The 21,223-nt window shown below is 37.1% G+C and overlaps 1 protein-coding gene across 1 annotated transcript in view; it reads left to right on the forward strand.

The window, feature by feature from the left end:
- Nucleotides 1–1,069: 1,069 nt before the first annotated feature.
- JAKMIP1 (janus kinase and microtubule interacting protein 1) overlaps nucleotides 1,070–21,223 on the forward strand; it is a 110,738-nt gene continuing 90,584 nt past the window's right edge. The window contains exons 1-2 of the mRNA XM_019470632.1: nucleotides 1,070–1,225; nucleotides 14,885–15,159. Coding sequence (XP_019326177.1) covers nucleotides 15,031–15,159 — 129 coding nt within the window. The 5' untranslated portion in view covers nucleotides 1,070–1,225; nucleotides 14,885–15,030. The remainder of the gene's footprint in view (nucleotides 1,226–14,884; nucleotides 15,160–21,223) is intronic.

Here is a 21,223-nt window from a genome sequence, read left to right on the forward strand (position 1 = left end):
GCGTTTTTGTTTTTTTTTTTTTTAAATCTCAAAGGAATGCTATTTAAAGATTTCCCTTCTCCCCCCCCCCCATTGGCCTTTAGTCTGTCCTGTTCCTGTACATCCAAACAGTTTAACATAGATTAACAAGTTGATTTAGACTTAATATTTTATTTAGCTGACTCTGCATAATGAAAATGAAATGCTCAAAACATGACAGTGTCTTCAACAACTAATGTATTTTGGAAAGTGATTTTGTCATGTGCAAATTATCTATAAGAAGGCTTCCTATTACTTGGAACTAGCTTATGAAAATCTGAGCAGAGGGATTTCATCCTCTGGATTGCTTATGCACGTTTGGCAAGTGCTACAGGAAAAAAACCCTCCCTATCTGGTCCCTATTTGTTTTATTTGATTAGTCATATTTCTTGCATATCAATGTCTTATTTATTTGGCTAGACTGTTTGTGATATCTCCAAACTGTCTCCTCAGAATGGCGGTGTAAACACAAACATTCGTGCAGGAATGGTGCTGTTACGTAGTGCAGCTACGTGCGGACACTGCTTTAGAGAAAGAGTGGCTGCTTCTGTGAAAAATTAGGATTGCTGCAATGTGTTGGGTATAGGGCCAGGCACATTTTTAAAAATGGCTCTTTCTTTGTTTTGCTGACTGATTGTGAAATCTGCCAAAATTTATATTTTTCCCCTCTCTTTAAATAGATGGGAATTAAATTTAGGTAAACTTTGGTATTACTCTCATAGTTCCACTTTTTCTTAACATCCTTTGAACAATCCATCTGTGCTGACTAATGCTCTGTACAAATATTACTTATGTTCCCTGCCCTGTGATTACAGATCCATTGCTCTTCAAACACAGAAAAGAAGTGCTACAACATGGTTGTCTCCGAGTAGTTTCTCTTACTTGCAAATATAACAAGGTAGTACATTTGGGTAGCTGATAGCTGCACAGCTGCTGGCAGAATTCCCACATGTGTTTTACCATTAGATAAGCCTGTGGCTGGTAATGGTCGTGTCGAGATAAGATAGGCAATGTTTCACTTAGTCATCTAAGAGTACTTGTCTGTGTGTTGAATGTTTGCAAGAGGTGTTAAAAAGAAAACTAAACAAACTTTTCCGACACCTTGGAAAGGTCTTTCATATATTAATCTGTCCGATATTAAGCACAAGAGATCTTCAGGCTATTATGAATCTCCTTGTCTATTCATAAATATGAATGGAAAAAGAAGGTATGAACCATGAGAAACCTGTAGCCTACATGGTATGCATTCAGTAAATAGTAGTGAGGGATCATGAAGTTGGCAGTTTTGACAATTCTTTAGGATATACTGTCCTTGTAATACCTGGTGCTTTTTCTTGGTAAGTAGGCTTTCTCATGGTTATGGTTGTCTTTCTAGCTTTTTGTTTGTTTTTCTCAGCTCTTCCATTCAATTAATTTGTAACTTCAATAGCTCTGAACGATGTGTTATGGATATTAAATAGCTTTGATAATGTCGTTTGATTATGGCAATATATGGGGGGGAAGCATGTTTTATGCATAGCATTGTAAAAGCGTTGATTCCCAGGAGAACAGTTTAAAAGGACACTATCTCACCACCTGAAACTTATCCTTTCTGAAGGAAACCCGTGCTGTGCACATACACACGTACTATATTTATACATATTTAAGTATATTATGATGATCTTTGTATTACCAGTAGTCTTGAGCAAAAACATATTTTAAAATGTACCTTTATGTGTTTCCATATTATAATCAGCTTGGACAATAATAATCGATTTCAGGTTGTTACTCAGTAGCTCAATACTGCAGTTCTGCAATCAGATACTGTAGAGTGGCATAATGTATTATTTTGAGGAAACTGCTTTCTATCAGCCTTTTGTTTAATTCATGGAGACCTTTCTGTGCCTTTTCTGTCTTGTGTGATCTTTTTGTTCATCCTATATTTTGCATAAAATTTGGAGTCAGTGTGCCTGAAAAATGTTACATACTGAAACACTCCCATCTCCCAGCTGAGTTCACTTTTTATTTAGTGTGGACTGTGTTCTGTGTTTGTGTCGAAAACTTTAACACAAACTAGAAAGTCTACCTCAAGTTTGTTTGAAAAATTACTTCAGACGTGAACATATTTGGTAGAATCACATTTATTAACATTTCCTATTCAAAAACGTATTGGTAGCTCTTGTGTGTGTTGGTTATAGCAGGAAACAGAAATGAGGAAAGCAAAATATGGGGAAGAATGAATGTCTCCTAGGACCGTACATGTGAGTATAGAAACTGAATTGAATAAAACAGAGCATCAGCCCAGCAATGCTAGTTAGCAAATGCAACCCACCACAATGAAGACAAAAACCCTTTCCAGTGAATACACTCTTTTGGGTCTGGATGGATCTGAGTAGCATAAATATACTTCATGACTGCAGAATTCACCGATGGCGTTCTGATTTGTGTTGAAAAATTGCTTGCTCATCAAAGATGTTAATTTGAAGAGGCAGTATTAGCATAGGGTACTAGGTGGTGTCATTTTCAGGTATTCTCCTAAGTTCTGTTTTATTCACTTTCTGTAAGTATTTTGATCTTGAAGAAATACATTTTGTCAGCTATGAAGTCTGAACTTTATTTCACTGGTTGAATCTCTGTGATTCTCTTTACCTGAATTATTTTAGATGTTGGGACACTGTTTAGAGATTGTATCCAAACTAACAAACAGATGTATTCAGCATTTATTGTCTGGAAAAGACACCATATTATCAAAACCAGAAGTTTTACTGGCTATTGGAAATTTATCACATTTATCGTTAGTGACCTGCCCTGGGGACAGTACTGGTTCATGATCTAGGAAGAATTCTCTCTATTTACACGTTAGGAAAGGGGGATAAGAGAAGCTGACAATTCAAGTTTGTTAAAGAGTGTGACAGATTAGTATGTCTGAGAGGGATTCCCATGTAGACAGAATGATGGGTTTTGTAGGTGTGCTCTGAAGTCAGGACCATCAGGGTTAGTGACCTGCCCTGGGGACAGTACTGGTTCATGATCTAGGAAGAATTCTCTCTATTTACACGTTAGGAAAGGGGGATAAGAGAAGCTGACAATTCAAGTTTGTTAAAGAGTGTGACAGATTAGTATGTCTGAGAGGGATTCCCATGTAGACAGAATGATGGGTTTTGTAGGTGTGCTCTGAAGTCAGGACCATCAGGGATGCAAATCTGTATTTAGTCCTGAAGATGACCAAGATGGAAAATGTTGAGGGGTTGAGGGGATCAGAATTAATTAAATCATTTGAATAGGAGCAAAGTTTAGATTTGATTAGTTGGCAACCCCTAAGCACAGTGCTGTGCAGGCTTGATAAGCGTCTTTGCCACAACCCTGCTAGCCTGTGCACTTCTTCCTGCTGTTAAAACCAAAGTAAAAGTTTTGGGGAGGGAAATAAATTCTGCTTGACTTATGTGAAATCTATCTTAAAATGAAGAAATGCAAAGGGGAACCAGGTGAGGGAATATACTGACTTGTAAATGACAGGTGTCCAGTCTGTAGCAGAGGCATTTCTATTGCTTCATTGAGGAACTTGCATTTCTTTATTGAGGAGATACTTTATGCCTTCTGGTTGTTTCAGACAAGAGGTAGAAAGGGATGCAAAAGAATTATAGTATTTTACTGTTCTTCTGAGACTTACCCTGGTATTGTTTTGCCTTTGGGATCAGTTGTGCTTTATTCCATCTGTTCAAAAGTGGCGGTTTAATATTTCTTTGCTTTTCAGGAAACTGTGGAAAACCGACTTCCCATCTTTCTCAAGTAAAAGAACTTGCGTTAAACTGTTTGCAAGAGTGCAGTTGTAACAGTTTCCTGCACAAGCATAATTTTATATTTCCCCTGCCTTACATTCAGTGATCTATATACGAATGAATTTTTAAAGTTACTGGAAGTCAATGAAAGAGGGGGAGCAGGGAAAGAGGGTTATATTGCTGGTGGAGAGCAGTTTCCAAGTGTGCTGGATGTTATTACAACAGAAGAAAAAAAGAGGAATTTGGTAGTAGAATGGTGGTGGAGAGTATTTGGGCATTTCAATTAACTTCCAACAATCAATCTAAGATTTAAAAGTGGATCCTCTAGTCAGGACGGTGAAAGGAAACCCATTACGTAGCTCTTTACTGGTGAAGACCTGCATATATCAAAAAATAACATCTAGTTATTTCCTATCTTTAATCCCTTACATTTGGGAAGTGTTAGTGAAGATCTTTATGATTTGATGTTTCCAGATTTTTACTGCTAAAAATATAATAATACATGTTTGTAGCATAGCCGTTTGAATTGATATTCCCTGGAGGGAAAAGAACATGGTCACACTTAAGAGCTCCTGGTTTTCACATTGTTCACTGAAGCTGGCAGGCAGCATTCCAGCATTTCCCCTTCCCTGTAGAAGGGCAGTGTATGCAGGTAACAGCTAGGTCTTGATTTGTGTGTAACGTTCAACTTTCATCTCACCCTTATTTTTTCTTCTTCCTCTTCTGATATGCACTTCTCTTTCCTTTCCTTTCTTCTGTCTGTGAGAACTGGTGGTTGTGAGGAATGAGCTGGGACAGACTCCCCAGGGTGCTGGGGAATAACAGACAAACAGCAGATATGACTCTTATTTAGGCTAGTGATAAGAAGTGGACTACATTGAGAAGATTAGCTCTCTTCCTTTATTAGAACCTTCTTAAGGAGGCTCCGTTCTGGTAGTCCGTTCCCCAGGATATATTCCACACATACCCCTTTCTGCCCGTCCCGTCCCCCCCCCCAACTTTGGAAACTGCTAGTTAAAGTTTTGCTAATATAACTTTGCTGTTTAAGAGGTGAAAAATTGTGGTGTTACTGCCACAGCTGTGCTAACCTTAACCTTAGAGCAAAATCTTATTCAGAGATTCAGCTAAAGTTTAGGGAGGCGATGTGTGTTGTGGAAGGAATAGTTCTTTTGGCAATACCTATTTTCATATTTCTCCACTGAATGTTCATTAAGACTAAGTGTGCCTGTAAAGTCACTGCCAGCACCCTAACTTTTGAGGCTTCCCTCTGCCACCTCTTTTAGGGGATGAGGTGGGGAAAGGGACAGAACCGAATACTAAGATCAATTCATAGCAGAAATTATATGAATATATTTTTACACAACTGGATGCAAAGTTAGGAATGCTTGAATAAAGATTTTTGTCCATTGTCAAAGATGATTTACAGAACCATTTAGACTTTGCAGAGAATGGCCTTCTTTGCAGGCACCATGGGAAGAAGGAGGTTGTGTTCATAAGAAATGAAGCATAAACATCTTTCATTCAACCACAGGGACTCCTGTAAGCTTTAAGTGACACGTCTTGGCCTCAACTTTACGTAAAACACTGTACCGTCTTCATGGTCTGCTTTCTGAAACAGCATACTGAAATGAAAACTTGATTTTCCAATGAAGGAAAAATGTTATATAGGTAAAAGGGATAAGGATGTTTTCCTCAGAGTGAACAATAAATCACTTTTTAATTCCCCTAAATGACCAAAACAGCCTGACTATGACAGCATTCAGCAGTTTGAGATACATTGCTAGCAGTGCTGTGCCCCCCATAAGTTGGATACCCCCATAAGTTGGATGTGCAACTTCCTTACTAGAAAACTCAAAATTGCGTGTACAAGTAACCTCTGTTCTGTGTCTAACCATTCTTTCAAATTTAGGCAGCTTTATTTCCATATATATATTTCTGTGCATTAATTAATTTCTGAACTTCAAAATACTTTGGGACAGTCTAAACTGGGCAACAGTCAATCTCATAGTCTATAGTGGCTTGTCACAGAGTAATTCTGGGGTTTTGTATTTATATCTAATTGCATGTTTCTCTCTTTTTGAGCTGAATTATGACTGAGTTTGTCTTTGTTTTTTAACGTTCTGAGGTATGCTATCCTTAAAATTATGATTTCGATACATGTATCTGGATAAAAGTATTTTCTGCAAGTCTTCATGGCCACCACATTGAACTCTAAGCATCTTCAGAAAGCACATTCGTACTTCTGGTGGCCGGCTTGCCAACAACCTTTCCAACAAGCCTGGCATGGTTTGAATCAAATTTGCTGGCAGTTACCAGAAGGATGTTTCATTGGTAGTCTTCTCACGGTGGTAAAGTGTTTTCAGTTTGTGGATATTGGAGGATGGTTACACAAAGAAAGTCTTTAGTTCACAAAGTTTCTCCTCTGTGCTTTTCTTGTGCTTTGTCGTGCTTGTCTCTGTCCCATTTAAGCCGAGGAAGAAATGAAAGTTTGTCTCCAGGCTCTGGCTGTGTTAGTATCTAGCTGTGCATTTTACTGGCTATAGTTTTAAGCTGCGGCACTGCTCCCTTACGGAGTTGAGAGAATTGAGAGAGGAAAGAAGCTGTTGTCTGGCTGAAAGATCCAGTTTAAATATTTTATCCCAGGTGATGCAGTCCCATCAGCCTGTACTGCAAAGCCAGAGGGACCATTCACTCAAATATCAATACTTGAAATGCCAGCATTAGCTGGCTGATTATCAGAGCACTGTTACGAGAAAGTTAACAGATCTTGTGAGGGAATTGCAGTTTTGTGGGACACTAAATTTGACGGTTCCTGCCAACTAACAATCGCATCCAGATATGCCTTTTCTCCTCCTTACACTTGACTTCTCAAGTCTATCCTACTGATTTACAAAATAATAAAGTAAATATTCAACATTTAGTAAAGTGTTAGACGACCCCATTTTTTCTCCCACTGAGGTTGCACTCTCTCTTGAGTCATCAAATTGGGAATCTGAACCTCTCTCCACAAGCTTGCCAGTTGTTTTGCACATTTCCTACACAGCTGTTATCCCTGAATTTTTCATTTTTCCAGTTTCAGGTTTTAACTCTTCTAACCCTTTACAATAAAAATAATAATAATGATTAAAAAAAAAAAACAATCCAAAGAAACTTTCCTGCAAAAATCAGATAAATAACTAAACAAAAGCAGTCCAGTATAATCCAAAAGCCTAAGTTTGGCAGGATGATTAATCTGTGGGGTGTCAGTGACAGTGAATAAAGATACTAGAATCTGTCTCTGTGTTTGCCATTTCTCTAGCCCTAATTGGGAAATGCTACAACTTGCCCTTTCTTCCTGCTCCTGTTTTTGCTCTTAAATACTATGCTTGATAAATAACTAAACAAAAGCAGTCCAGTATAATCCAAAAGCCTAAGTTTGGCAGGATGATTAATCTGTGGGGTGTCAGTGACAGTGAATAAAGATACTAGAATCTGTCTCTGTGTTTGCCATTTCTCTAGCCCTAATTGGGAAATGCTACAACTTGCCCTTTCTTCCTGCTCCTGTTTTTGCTCTTAAATACTATGCTTTAAAGGGAGTGCTGCTCCTCAGTGAAAGCCCGGGGATCTCCCTGCATCACACCCAGGGTACAATCAGAAGGGTAGGAGGCTGGACGTACGTTGCGCTAGACGGCAGGCATCTTGTCAGGTCTTCTGCGTGTGCTCAAAAGAAAGGAATTGGCACAGAGATCAGAGGAACAGCTCTGCCTAGAGCTGCCTCTCTGGGGTTGCAGTTAACCCAGCACCCTAAAAGGCTCTGACTCTGTAACAGAGCTGAGTTTGGAAGGTTGTGGAGGGAGGGTTTTGTTTTATTATTTTTGGTTGCATTTGAACTTTACCTTTTTGTGCTGTTGTCCTTTTGATTTTATATGTGTGACAGGACTGCTCTTTGTAGCAGTTTGTCTTTTAATGTGCTTAGTAGGGTGATTTTAATGATTAATCCACAAAACAGTGCTACAAGTGAAATTGGGTAAATACTAATTAAAAAATGATCATTCACTGAAGCCAAAGAATATTTTTTATTTACTTTAAAGGTCTGGGATCAAGCTCATAACTTTTTGAGAAAGGATTCAGGTCAAGCTTTTAGTAACTCCTAGTATATTAAAGTGTTGTGTAGTGCAGAGAGGGAGTTGCAGAGTGCATCTGCGTAGGGTCTTGAAGGGGCCAGCAGAGCTGAGGGGAGGTACGTGGCTACAGCGGTTTGGAGGAGATCTGGTTCAGTTCCTCTCCTAGGTGGGCTGTAGTGGAGCCAGTGCTTTCCACCATTTTTCTGCATGAAGACTATATAATATTGTATTGTAAGACAGCTGTACTGCTCACTGGGCACTACACAGATGTCTCCAAACAAGCTGTGGTGTTCTGCAAACACATTCATAGTGCATATTTGCCTCTGCTTTTTGTTCCCATCCCGTTATGTAAATTTGTTGTTTTGATTGTTCTCTGCTGTTCCAGTAGCTTTGACCTGATGAGCTGTAGTGATTTGAGGAGATTATCAATTTCAGGATATCAGACAGGGGTCTCATATCTGAGGTTAGCATTTTTGCACCCAAAAAGTTGCATTTCTGTAGTTGCTTGGCAGTGGAATGGCAGTGACAATTGTCTGTAGTCACAGTAAATAGTCCATTCAAAGTTACATTTTTGAACTGGTCCTTCATTTGCCCTCAAAAATAATCTGTAAAATCAGAGGCCTGTTGTTCCTTTAAATCCTTTTCCATCATGTAACTATTTGGTGTTTCCTATTCTAAATTGCTTGCAAGGATTACTGAAGATACTGTCCTTTCTGTAAATAGCTTTAACACAGATTTTTAAAGAATTGTATACATAACAAATTCAAATTAATCTCAGTGACTAAATGCATATGTGATTCCTTCCCTTCCCCCTGCCTTGTCCTCTTCAGCTCAAACATTCCCTTTTACTTGTGATAATTTCTTGTAAGTTAAGAGCTAGCTTTGTTTTTGGATGGGCTGCTTATGTCCTTTGACTAGAATGAGGCCATTAATATGCTGGATGCTATCCAATGGCCTGCAGTAGTACCAATCAGAAATAATTATTCAGTGTTATATGGTTGTTAGCGGTAGGTACACATATGTTTGAGCGTGGGCATAGGGTTTAAATGAGTTTGATATACTTAAATTATTTTTTTTTGTATTGGTGGCATGCAGTGACTTGGAAACATATTTTAGTTGCATATTTTAGTGTTTTAACAGATGCATACATGACACAGGTGAAATTCATTCTGAAACTTGCCAAACTCTAGTTCTGTTAACTGCTCCGTAAGGACTTGGAAGGCAGCGATTTGTGATGGGATGTTAAAACGTGGATACTGATTCCTGGGGGCAATGGGCATTTTCTGAAAGACGATGGAGATACAGAATCTCAGCAGATCACCTTTCCTGAGGTGCCACTGAAAAAAAAATCATGGAAGCAATTACTATCCTTGACAGAAGAGCTAACTGACTTACCCTGCGGATGAACACAGTATTTGTGTCACCTGTTATGACACCTCACTCAGAAGGTTCCATAAAACCTAACTCATGCTACACTGGAATCTCTACCAAGCAAAGAAGCTACCTCTGTTCAACATGGCTCAACAGGATTACGTTACTATGAGCTCTTTCAGCAAAACAACAATGAAGAATGCTTAGAGTTTCCTGACGGTTGCTTTCCACATAGTCTGGACCTATACGTATATTGTTATTAAAGCAAGAATGACTCAGGACTGTAGGCTGTGAATCTGCAAAAATGAATGTGGGGCTGTTAGTTAGCAATAAAGATGTTTTTGTTTTTATCCACCAAAAAACCCATAAATGGCACATACAAAATTGTTCCACTGTAAGGAAACTCTGCATTTCCCTAAGTGGGTTAGGATTTAAAATAACCCTCAAAAGCTCTACTGTTACAGAAATAGATTTGTCTTTATAGGTAGCTAATGAACGGGTATCTAAAATGTGACTAGTCTACAATATACTTAGAAAATTATTCTGATAATTTTTATTTATATTTTTTGGCTGGGAAACATATTATTTTACACCCTGTAGAGATGCTTTTGCTTTTATCCATTCAGTCATGTTTTATTACATAGGACTGAGAATTAAAGCAGGAAATGTAGGTCATCTGAACCATAGGAGAAATGCGCCTTGGGCATTGGGAGCTATGAACGTTGTCTTTCCCATACAGTCACGGGTTGATTATGACTGGGTTTTAAACTATAACATAGGTGAACTGGCAGTTACTTCTGAAGATAACATTGTACCTGTGTCCACTGCATTTATTATTGTCAGGTGCTAAGGTAATAAAATTTATTTTAAACTTCTTGAATATTCAGAATTGTGCTGTACGAAGAATGTACTTACGTCTCATGTTCACAAGCATAATAAGAGTTATGGGTAGCCCATAGCAGGCTCTGCAGTGTTATAAGAGAAATGTTGAAATAAAATGAAAAACCACTATTTATGTGGAGGTGAAGCATCTAGTTGAAGAAGCTTTTTCCCCCCCGCCCCGTATCTGTGTTTTTGCTTGGTGTTTCAGCTGAGATGACTCATTAACAACTTCACCTTCCAAAAATCATGTTGAAGCTGAATAATGTTGTTCAAGTCTGAATCAAGACTGGAATGCTGAATTTTGGATGACACCATTTAGTAAATTTTTCTTGTTAACATGTTATTTTATCCATATTTATTACTTGAGTTTATGGGTGTACTTACTATTCCTGTTGATTACTGTTTATTACTGTAAGACTCACTCTCTAAAGAGATAACCCTCCACTTATTTTCATGTATTCAGTAAAGAATCATGTTTAAAGACTTGCATTTCTTTAAATGGAGTTATTTTTCACCAGAAAGTATTAAGTTCCTTCTTTTCTTACTCTTAAGTAATCAAAATTCTTTGATGCTACACTTTCACGTTTTTTGCAGTAATTAATTTTTCTTTTTTTACTGTTATGTTTTATTGATGTTTAATATCTAGAAGCATCATATAGCAATTCTTGACCTAGTTCTAGGCCTTTCTTGCTAAAACCAGAGAGATTGAGGTAGTGATGAAGTACATCCTTTAAATCTGTAAAGCAAATAGAGGAGAAATTGGAAGTTATGATTGGAACACTGTTCAGCTGATTGGTTTTCCAGGTACTTTAGAAATTTAATGGATTTCCCAAAACGTGTAACACAAATGGAGTAATAATTTGTTAATCATGTTAAATATTTTGATCTCTCATACGCCAATCCCCCAAACTGTTGAACAGTTGATTCAAATCCAATCAAGTTTATTTCTTTTGTTGTTGTTCTTTTTCTTGAATTACAAGTGCCCCTATACCTATCAGGTAAAGTGAGACACTTGGTATATTCTAGAGACTGCTGAAAAGGTTACTTGTGATTTAGAATCCATTACTCTTTCCTATCCTTTTTTTTGTGAAATATAAAATATATTCAAATGATCTTAAGGTTTGCAATAAGTGTGTAGAACTCACAGCGCAGGAAGTGGCTATTTTTATTCATGGAGCGATTGTGGGACTGTATTGTGGTGGCTTCATGAACTTGCCTCTCAACTGACATATGGTGAGTTAATAAATAGGTTGTTGGTTGAAGCTTCTGAGTCAGTAAAGTCAAATTTTGTCAGAGTAGAATATTTTTTCCTTCTTTTTTTCTCACTGTGTTTAAAAGTTGGTTGTTTTTTTTTTTTTTTTTTTTTAACCCTGACCTTTATCCAAACAGTAAAAGTGGGTAGTCAACTAGAAGGGAATCTAGGCACTCACTGGTTCTAACCCTTTCATTTGGGAATCAAGATGCGTGCTTTTCTGCTGTAGCCCTTGTGTGTCTGGGCTTTGTGCCTCTCTGAGTGTATAGAGAGGCTTTGTGTTGCCATAGTTCCTGCTTTTGAACTAGATAGGCTGGAAGATTTATCTAGGGAAGAGTAAAAATGGAAATGTTTCTGTGCCCACCGATGCAGGTTGATGGGTTGTTTTGGGTGGGGTGGTTTTTTTTTGTTTGGTTGGCTTTTTTTCTTAATGCCTATAGGAGAAGAGGGTGATTTTCATCAGGTTCTTGGTCTAAGCTTTTATTTTACCTGAAAAGATTGAGAACAATGTTTTGAGATTACCTTTTTTTTTTTTTAAATGCTAAAGAGTACTTCAAAGAGTAGTGCTGAACTCTCTATTTTTAAGGCTAGTTTAAGTGCTAAATGTAATTTGAACAGCTTTAAATAATGTATGTTATATTTAGACCCCCATATTTTCAAAGGTAGATGACAGCATTATTCTGGTACCTTACCATAGGACCTGATTTGTTAAAGGATTTGAGTGATGGTGACTCTGGGATAGAATATGAACTCTGCAGTCATTGGTAGTTTTACATGACCGGTACTTCAGAGACAGGCCATCCCCTGAAGTGCATAAATAGAAGTTTAGATGTTCATATTGAATGGTCTAGTGTCTTCATAATATGCTTGGGAACATGGTACGGCCAGGAGAGATTACTGTTACTGAACAAAATATATGTGGTCATTTCAAACAACTCCATATTTCAAATCTCTTTTTCGGTTCTCTGGATGTCATGTATATCCACATCAAGCACAGTTACCTCACTTTCTCGTTTTACTGATGGAGAAGCAAACGTCTATCATTTAAATGTTCTTTATTCCAAACTGTAATTGAGATGGGGGTGGGGTTTAATGAGGTTAAAATTCATGTAGCCAGGCCAGTGAGGGATGTTTTTGGTTTCCTTAACTTAGTTAATCATCTACTGAATTAAATCATATATAATCTGGCTGCATCAGGAATATTGTTTTAGTAAGGATTTCAGGAATAATTCCTTGATAGTATCTGAATACCCCAGATAACCTTTGAGATAAGGAACCATTCATTTCCCCTTCCACCATTGTAAATGTTGTGGAATTATTATAGATTGGATTTGCACATCTATATTATTTCAGATTGTCTTTACAAATTGACCAGGGAAATAACACTAGCAACCGATTTTTAATTCAAATTTTCCATACAGTGAAGGATTTTAGAAGAAATATATTGATTAAATAGTCTTTAGTTTTAGTCTTTAGCATCATAGAAACTCTATAGATTAATAGCATGAAATTCCTGTATTAAGAATAATAATTCCTCAAGTTTCTTCTACTCACTGAAGAGTTGTTTCAAGTTACTGTAAGAATATTGGTAATTTATTTTTCTTGAATCAACAATTATGTGTAAAATTCACAGTAGCCCAGTGTTTATTTGTTTTGTAAGGTAGGTTTGATACATAAATAAAATTAAAATTTAACTCAGTTTCCTGATTTTTCATAAATTATGTATTAAAAATGCTCACTGTAATGAATTTAAGGAACAGATTAAATTTTATTGCATAGGATAAATCGATAGATTATTAAGTTTGGAAGGAAAGACATCTGATATTACAAAGCAAAACAATGCTTTCACTTAAGTTACTTTAGCAAATAATTGGTATAGTTGATCTTTTTTCAATTGCTTTTTATAAACAAAAGAACTCCGTGGGAATATTTTCAAGCAGACTGAGACTTGGTGTCCTGAGTTCTGTTCACTTTTTGTCTGACTTGACTTGTCATTTTGAGCAAGATATTTAACTCCTCGATTTTTGTTTTCCAGTCTTTAAAAAGGAGAATAAAACTTATGTATTTAATTGAACTCACCAAGTGGTGTTTGTCTGTACACACCCGAGGTATTAGCTGTCCACCCTTTAGAAAGTATATGCTAAAGAATGCATGTGATTTTCATTATAATACAATTTCTAAAATAACTCCCAGGTAGAAGTAGGTTGGAAAGAGCAACTTACTGTTTGAAGGCAGTTTGGGAGCAATTTTCTTGGAAGTATAATACTCCAGGAATGTAGTTCAGTATTAAAGTAGGAACCTCTCTGCTTTGTCGGCAATTTAATGATGAAAATTATGTGGAAATTTAAAATGAGCAGAGGACATGGGTTTGGAAGCTAATTCAGCATTGATAGCACTTGTTGCTCAGTTTGTTCTTGTGGAGCACCAGGTTATTCTCAGGGGAGAGCAGAGAGGAAAAAAAGCTGCAGATTAAGCTTCTGTAACTACTCATGAAGCAAATTAATTGTGGGATTTCCTAATTATTGGAATTAGGGTTCGTTGTCTGCTATTGATATTCTCCTTGAATATTACCTAAAGCTGATTTAAATAATTGAATACTTTTTAAGCTTAGAGGCATGCTGGGGAATGAAAATGAAGTTAAATCATAGAATCATAGAATCATTAAGGTTGGAAAAGACCTATAAGATCCTCGAGTCCGACCGTCCACCCAATACCTTCATGTTTTGATTAGGGCATTTCAAACAGTATCAACCCTGAACATAAGCAGTTTATATATATGATATTTTTTAATTGAATACTTTTTAAGCTTAGAGGCATGCTGGGGAATGAAAATGAAGTTAAATCATAGAATCATAGAATCATTAAGGTTGGAAAAGACCTATAAGATCCTCGAGTCCGACCGTCCACCCAATACCTTCATGTTTTGATTAGGGCATTTCAAACAGTATCAACCCTGAACATAAGCAGTTTATATATATGATATTTTTAAGAAGTAATTTTAAAATTTTTTCCAGTTTTGTGATACCTTTCCCATATGTCCTGGTGTTGTGAGACTTGATGATAATTCTGAATAATACATTATAACTGATACATTAAGATGAGAAGTGCTTTCTTCTTACTACAGGAAATAAACTATTCCCACTGAAACACCACCAGCCTCAGTTAATTTATGGTTGTCCCTGTGGCTCTTGGGAATCCTGAGCATGGACCAAGTCAGGTCTTGAATAAGATATGATTTATGTTTATATGCTATATTCATCATAACTGTAAAGAGTTTTATTTCTGTGGACATCCGATTACAGTGGATAGAGTTTAGATAAGGTGATGAAATATTGTGTAACTTCTTTTCTGATCTATTTCTTTCAAAGTCTAGTACACTATGCAATATAGTATATACTACAAGGAAGTTCAATGTGCTTTAAAACTGGATGTTAAGTCTGATGTTTGATTCTGCTCAATGCTGTAGTCTAATTCTGTTCCCACTACTTTGTTTCTTCCAGGACATGAGAGACTGCTCCCACGATGGCAGAGATTTGTGTGAAAGATTTTGTTGAACACTACATGACTCTTAAATGCTAAAAGCAGAAGGCACTAGCTGGTAGCTCAGTGTGGAGCAAAAATTTTATTTTAAACTTCAAAGATAATTATGTCAAAGAAAAGTCGTGCCAAGGGAGAGAAGTCCGACATGGAGATTGAAGCCCTGCAAGCTGCTAATGAGGAGCTACGAACTAAACTAACCAACATCCAGATAGAATTTCAACAAGAAAAAAGCAAGGTATTTGTCTGTCTATATTTTGTGATCATTCTTCTTAACAGTAGCACTGTTTGAAACCATCAGATCTTGAATCTCAGACTAAAGCACTACTAAAATGCATTAGCCTTAAAAGAAAAACACGTGACGAAGAAGTGAAATCAGAAGAACCACTGATGAACTGAAATTGATGCCAACTACTTTAAATAACGTGCAAAAGGAAGTGAATATCCCCAAACATCAAGTCACTGAAATTTGCAGTCGCAGCAATACAAATGGCGCTAGCTTAGTGTGACTTAAAGGCAACAAGGGAGTTTTGTATTTGATCTTAGCACTGAAAACTGTATGTTGTAAAAAGAAGTGTCTTCAAAGTCAAACGTCAGCATCATATTCAAAGCATGTCACTTTAAATGCCTATGGAGAATGTAAATTAACTGGAAATCATTTGTGTAGGAGTCCTGATTTGATTTCCTGAGGTTATGTGTGCCATTGCTCTGAGCTGTTCAATGATGCATCCGATTGCTAATGAAACAGATGCATCAATATTTGCTATCTAGCACATGTTCAACAGGTATTTGAGTAATCAAGAGAACACCTAGGAGAAATTGTTCATTCATGAAGATTAGCATTTACTTTTATATATCTCTGTAGCAGTTTAAAATATGGACAAGCCAATAAGGTTATTTCTATTCTATTAGTTTATTAATCTCAATTAGTGCATTTGACTTTGCACAAGACGGTCCTGGAGGTGAATCCATGTGGAGATGGATTTATCTGTGTTTGTTTGGTGATACTGTAGTTGCAGGAGTCTCAAGGACTTACCAGTGCAACAAGTATGCACTGAAAACATGTTCACTTTATATAACATAGCTTTGTTCTAGCCTTGTTTCTTTGTATCTGTGTAAAATTTGGAACACCTGAATAATAATATTCCTGTATGTTCTAGTTTCTTTAACAACCTTGTGTGATACTCAGCTTTGAATGGTCTTATTTTTCATATTTTAATTAAAAAAGCAAACAAAAAAACCCCCTACAAATATAATCTTCAGAATTTATTTCTTACAGAGGAAAAAGAAACAGTGAAGCCTTAATTCTTGTTTGACTGATACAATAGATTCAGTATATATCAGCCAACTAAATTGTGTTGCCTTGGAAATTTTTTTCTTCGCGGACTAAAGCAAAAGTCGTATCTCTTATGGGTCAGCAGTATTGATGAGTGAACAGAAAAGTCAGGGGTTTTTGCTATTAGCTTCCTCATCTAACTTCTCCTACTCGTTTGATATAATGAGAATAAATTATAAAACAAGAGTGGCACAAACTACTTGTGCTACTTAAAACCGCACACCATGAAATTTACTAGTGGCTGATACCCTTTAAAATTGAATTTACCAGCTGATAAATTATATTATTTCACTGTCATTTTTAGCGTCTCAGTGCTTTTGCTATTAGCTTCCTCATCTAACTTCTCCTACTCGTTTGATATAATGAGAATAAATTATAAAACAAGAGTGGCACAAACTACTTGTGCTACTTAAAACCGCACACCATGAAATTTACTAGTGGCTGATACCCTTTAAAATTGAATTTACCAGCTGATAAATTATATTATTTCACTGTCATTTTTAGCGTCTCAGTGCTTGTTTGGAAAGAGACTTGTAGGCTGATGGTACATTACATTACATTACTAAATTTTTCTTTTTAGTTATTTTGTCTTATTTCCTATTTTGTTCTGTATCACTTTTTGTGTAGAAATACAGATGTGAATTTTATTATCATCTTTTAATTGCATTAAAAAGATTACACAAATAGAAAGTTATCTTATACCTTGGACAGAAGAATGAATTAATTTTGAGGGTTTAAATTACTCAGATTCTAAAAAAGTCTACAACAAGATTACACGAACCCTAAGAAGAGTTTAGCCCTGATATGCTTCCAAGTTTGATGCTTTACCTGTAATAGTGTCAAGTTTAACTCTGATTCACCTAAGAGTAAAGCGTAGCTACATGACCATGACAGCTGTAGGAACGTTTTCTATAACTAGTCTGCTGATTTACCTATATCCAGTTTGGTAAGAGTTGCTTCAGTTTGGTTACCTGTTCATCTTTCTACAGTTTGAGAATTTCATATTTTCTGGAGTATTGAGGTTGTTATAGGAGACACATCTGTGTATTGTGCGCACATGTGTGCAGAGAAATGAGTGAGCTCACATATGTAATGTTTAGGTGAATATGAAAGAGGAAATTACAGCCACAGTGCTCTAAAATCCTACTAAATATACAGTGCAGGCCGCAGTAAATTCTGTGGCATGTTGGAGTGCATTTCTGGGAGGATGGGGGGGATTAGGTCTTCAGTGTCTTTCCTACATCTTTGCTGTAGTGTTTGCTCTGAATCATTTAAGTAGAATTGAACCGTGTAGTTTATTTCCCACCATCAGGGCAACAGCCTGCTCTCTGTCTGTGCAGCAGTTATATAGGATGCCTTGACTGACAAGATGAGTAAGTTAAAGGCATAGAGATTTTTCCTCTTGAGAGTGTAGCTTAAAAATGGGTAAGAAAACCAACAGAAATTATGGCTTGGTATCAGAAAAGTAAAAACAGTGTGCCTAGAGAATTCTAAATAAATTAGATGGCTTTATTGGCACAGAGGTAAGAGGGAATGCGTTGAAGCTGCTAGAGAGACAGCTCTGTGGCCCGTGGGACATAAACTGTATTAGGAAAGGTAACAAACTCTTGTGGGGCCAATTCATTTAATTTAATTCTCCTAAACTATTTTGTCCCTCATGTATATGCCTATATTAATGATTATCTTAGGAAGAACCTTCTAATTGATGAGAGACATCACAAATGGAAATTAGTCTTAACATACTTCTGCCTGCAAAATACTGGTTTCTTTGAAATAAAATTATACCCAAGAGACATCTCTGATCCAAAATTGGTATGTCTGCAGTTCTTTGAATGTGCATCATCGTGGATCTTGCTGGTGGTGTTTTGGGCCTCTGGTGTACGAGCAGCTGGATTCATTTATGTTGCCAAAGGGGTGAAGCAAAAGTTGTGGCCCTGCCTTAGTTCCCTTTTACTGCCTTTTGTTTTGGGAACACTTGTTTGATGTGTTTGGGCAGCCTGTTGTTATGTAGCGTGTCCTCTTGGGATTGTAGGTTTGCTGCCATCTGCAGAGAGCCTGGAGAAGGAAATGCATGAACTGAACGCAGGCTCACAGACTGCCCTCTGCTAGTGGAAATGTTTGGTTGGAAGGCATCCAAAATTTGGGTATCAAGTAACAAAAAGAGTTGACCAAAGGACAAAAATTATACTTATTTTAACATGGATGGAGGCAGGACTCGCTCTAACTGAACCTTAAAGTCCGGTGCAGTAAGCACAAGGAGCTGCAGTGAATGAGCATGGTCTTGGCAGTCTGAGTCAAGAAAATGTGAATCAGCTCAGTGGTTTTATAAAAGCCAATGCTGAGATCCATGAATATTTAGGAACAAGTATTACAAAGTACCTATTCCTACTGAGATGGTTAGCAAACATTAGAAGATAGTCTTCCAATACTTTGGGTAATATTTTGTTCCTGATAGCAAGGTGTTATAGTGTTTGCTCTCGCTATTGCTCCATCTTCACCGAGTTCTGCTATTGCTTTTAAATATCTATATTCTGCTTGTGACTGTACATTTATAGAGTTGCTATCGCAACACATCTAGGAGTTAGGATAAATGAGATGTTTCAACTCAGTTGCTACTGTATCACCTCACAATTTTATAGATTGTTTTTGTAAGTCCTCATGATTTTCCCAGATTTCTTTGGGGGTTTTGAGCTTTGATGTCAGATGTTGAATCTGTGTGTAACAGTGATTCTTTGTAAGTTGAAAAAAAATCCATTTTCAATATGTGAAATTAAAAAAAAAAAAAAGAGATAGCATGCCATACTGTCAAAACAGCTTTATTTACTGGGGATTAAAAATGTCATATGGAAAAGAGTTATGGCCAGTATGTATAGAAGAACTCTAAATACAGCTGTTGATTTGAGAATCCAGGCATACCGAATACATATAAAACCGAATGTTATTCCCGTCTGCTATGTATGGAATAAGAAAGGAGCAGGTTAACTTACTGAACTATAAGGAGCGTACTGAATAGCAAGGAGGCACTAGGGTATTGTAATTGGGAATGAAATATGGCAAACCTCTTGGAGCAGGGAAATGGATGAAGTGTTGGTAAAACCATGTATAGTTACTCCTGCCACTACTGACTGGGATTAAAGGAAGCACATCCCTTTGGGTAGGTTGTTTCCTGACAGCAGTTGAAGGGCATTTGAATTCAGCTGTTCTCTACTCTTGATATATAAATGTAAATTCTCAATACTTAACAAAATCACTAAAATGAGAGAATTTTGGGTATCTGTCAAACATTGGACAGTAAGTAACAAAGTTATTAAGAATAAATGTGGCAGTGTTACTTCAATCAGAATTCAAAATTATTAAATGAGTGAATATGCTAGACATGATAATGCGATTTCTAACCCAGGTAAAACAGATATTGGAGAGGAGTGAAACATCAATAGACAGATACTAAGCAATGATTATCCTTAATTTGGAAGAATCAACAAGAAAGGATGATAATTAAACCTTTTAGATGGTATCATGTTGGAAGAGGTTGACAGAAAAAACAGTGCAAGAGATCCAAAAAAGTCTGATGTTACAATGTGATCTGCAGGAAAATTCTACTCAGAACTGCAGTAGGGCCTTTAAAATTAATGTGTCTTATCAAATTACATATCTAAACTTTTTAAATCTGGACTGAAAGGACAATCACTGGAGTCTTCAGAAGTTTCTAGGGGATCCAAATACAGCACAGGGAAAAGAGATATGTTTCATATATTCAGATATGAGCAGAAACACATTTTCTGTGATCCTTTGATACTGTTACATAATCTGGAGAGTTTATGTTAAATGAAGTGGAAACGCTTGAGGCAGGAAAGATTACAGTAGATGTGGTGCCTTGATTTTTTATTTATTCTTTTTAAAGAGTTTTTTAAATTTATTTGTTGCTGGAAATGGGCATGCAAGAAGAGCATATTTATGAAAGTGGACAGAATAAAGAGTGAACACAGGAGGCTTTTTGCTGTGGAGAAGGAACAATGAGTAAGATCATCGATAAAGCAAGCAGTAGAGGCAGATGGAGTGGAAAAATGGTGACTGAGTGTACTGGTTTTGGCTGGATAAAGTTAAATTTCTTCACAGTAGCTAGTATGGGGCTGTGTTTTGGATTTGTGCTGGAAACAGTGTTGATAATACAGGGGTGTTTTAGTTACTGCTGGGCAGTGCTTACACAGAGTCAAGGCCTTTTCTGCTTCTCACCCCACCCCACCAGCGAGTAGGCTGGGGGTGCACAAGAAGTTGGGAGGGGACACAGCCGGGACAGCTGACCCCAACTGACCGAAGGGATATCCCACACCATATGACGTCATGCTCAGCAATAAAACTTCTTGGGTTTTATTTTCCCCTCTCTGTTGTTTTTTTTTTCTTTTCCTTACTTTTTTTTTTGTATATTTCTTTTTAATTATTAAACTGTTTTTATCTCAACCCACAAGTTTCTTTCTCACTTTTACCCTTCCAATTCTTCCCCCATCCCACTAGGGCGGGTGGAATGAGTGAGCAGCTGTGTGGTGCTTAGTTGCTGGCTGGGGTTAAACCACGTAACTGAGCAGTGAGTACAAGTTCCATCAAAGCAATGTCTGATATGGTATAGTCATGTCTGATTGCTGCTTCTGCCACTTCTAAGCTCTTATTAGAGAAGGAGATTCAGAGAAGTGGTTGCCTGAAAGCAGAAACAAGGTAAAACAGGTCAGATTCTTGGAAAACTGGAAGCAATAAAAGCTACATTCAGAAGATGCATTATGATGGATTTTAAGATGCATTATGATGCATTTAAGATGCACTCTGGGCGGGAGTGTTGATCTGCTCGAGAGAAGATGCAATGGATTTTAAGATGCATTATGATGCATTTAAGATGCACTCTGGGCGGGAGTGTTGATCTGATCTCCTACCAGGTGACCCGCCTAGTGGACGAGGGAAAGGCTGTGGATGTGGA

Source organism: Aptenodytes forsteri, unplaced genomic scaffold (genome assembly GCF_000699145.1).
Source record: "Aptenodytes forsteri isolate BGI_AS27 unplaced genomic scaffold, ASM69914v1 Scaffold111, whole genome shotgun sequence".
In the NCBI taxonomy this organism is placed as follows: Eukaryota; Metazoa; Chordata; class Aves; order Sphenisciformes; family Spheniscidae; genus Aptenodytes; species Aptenodytes forsteri.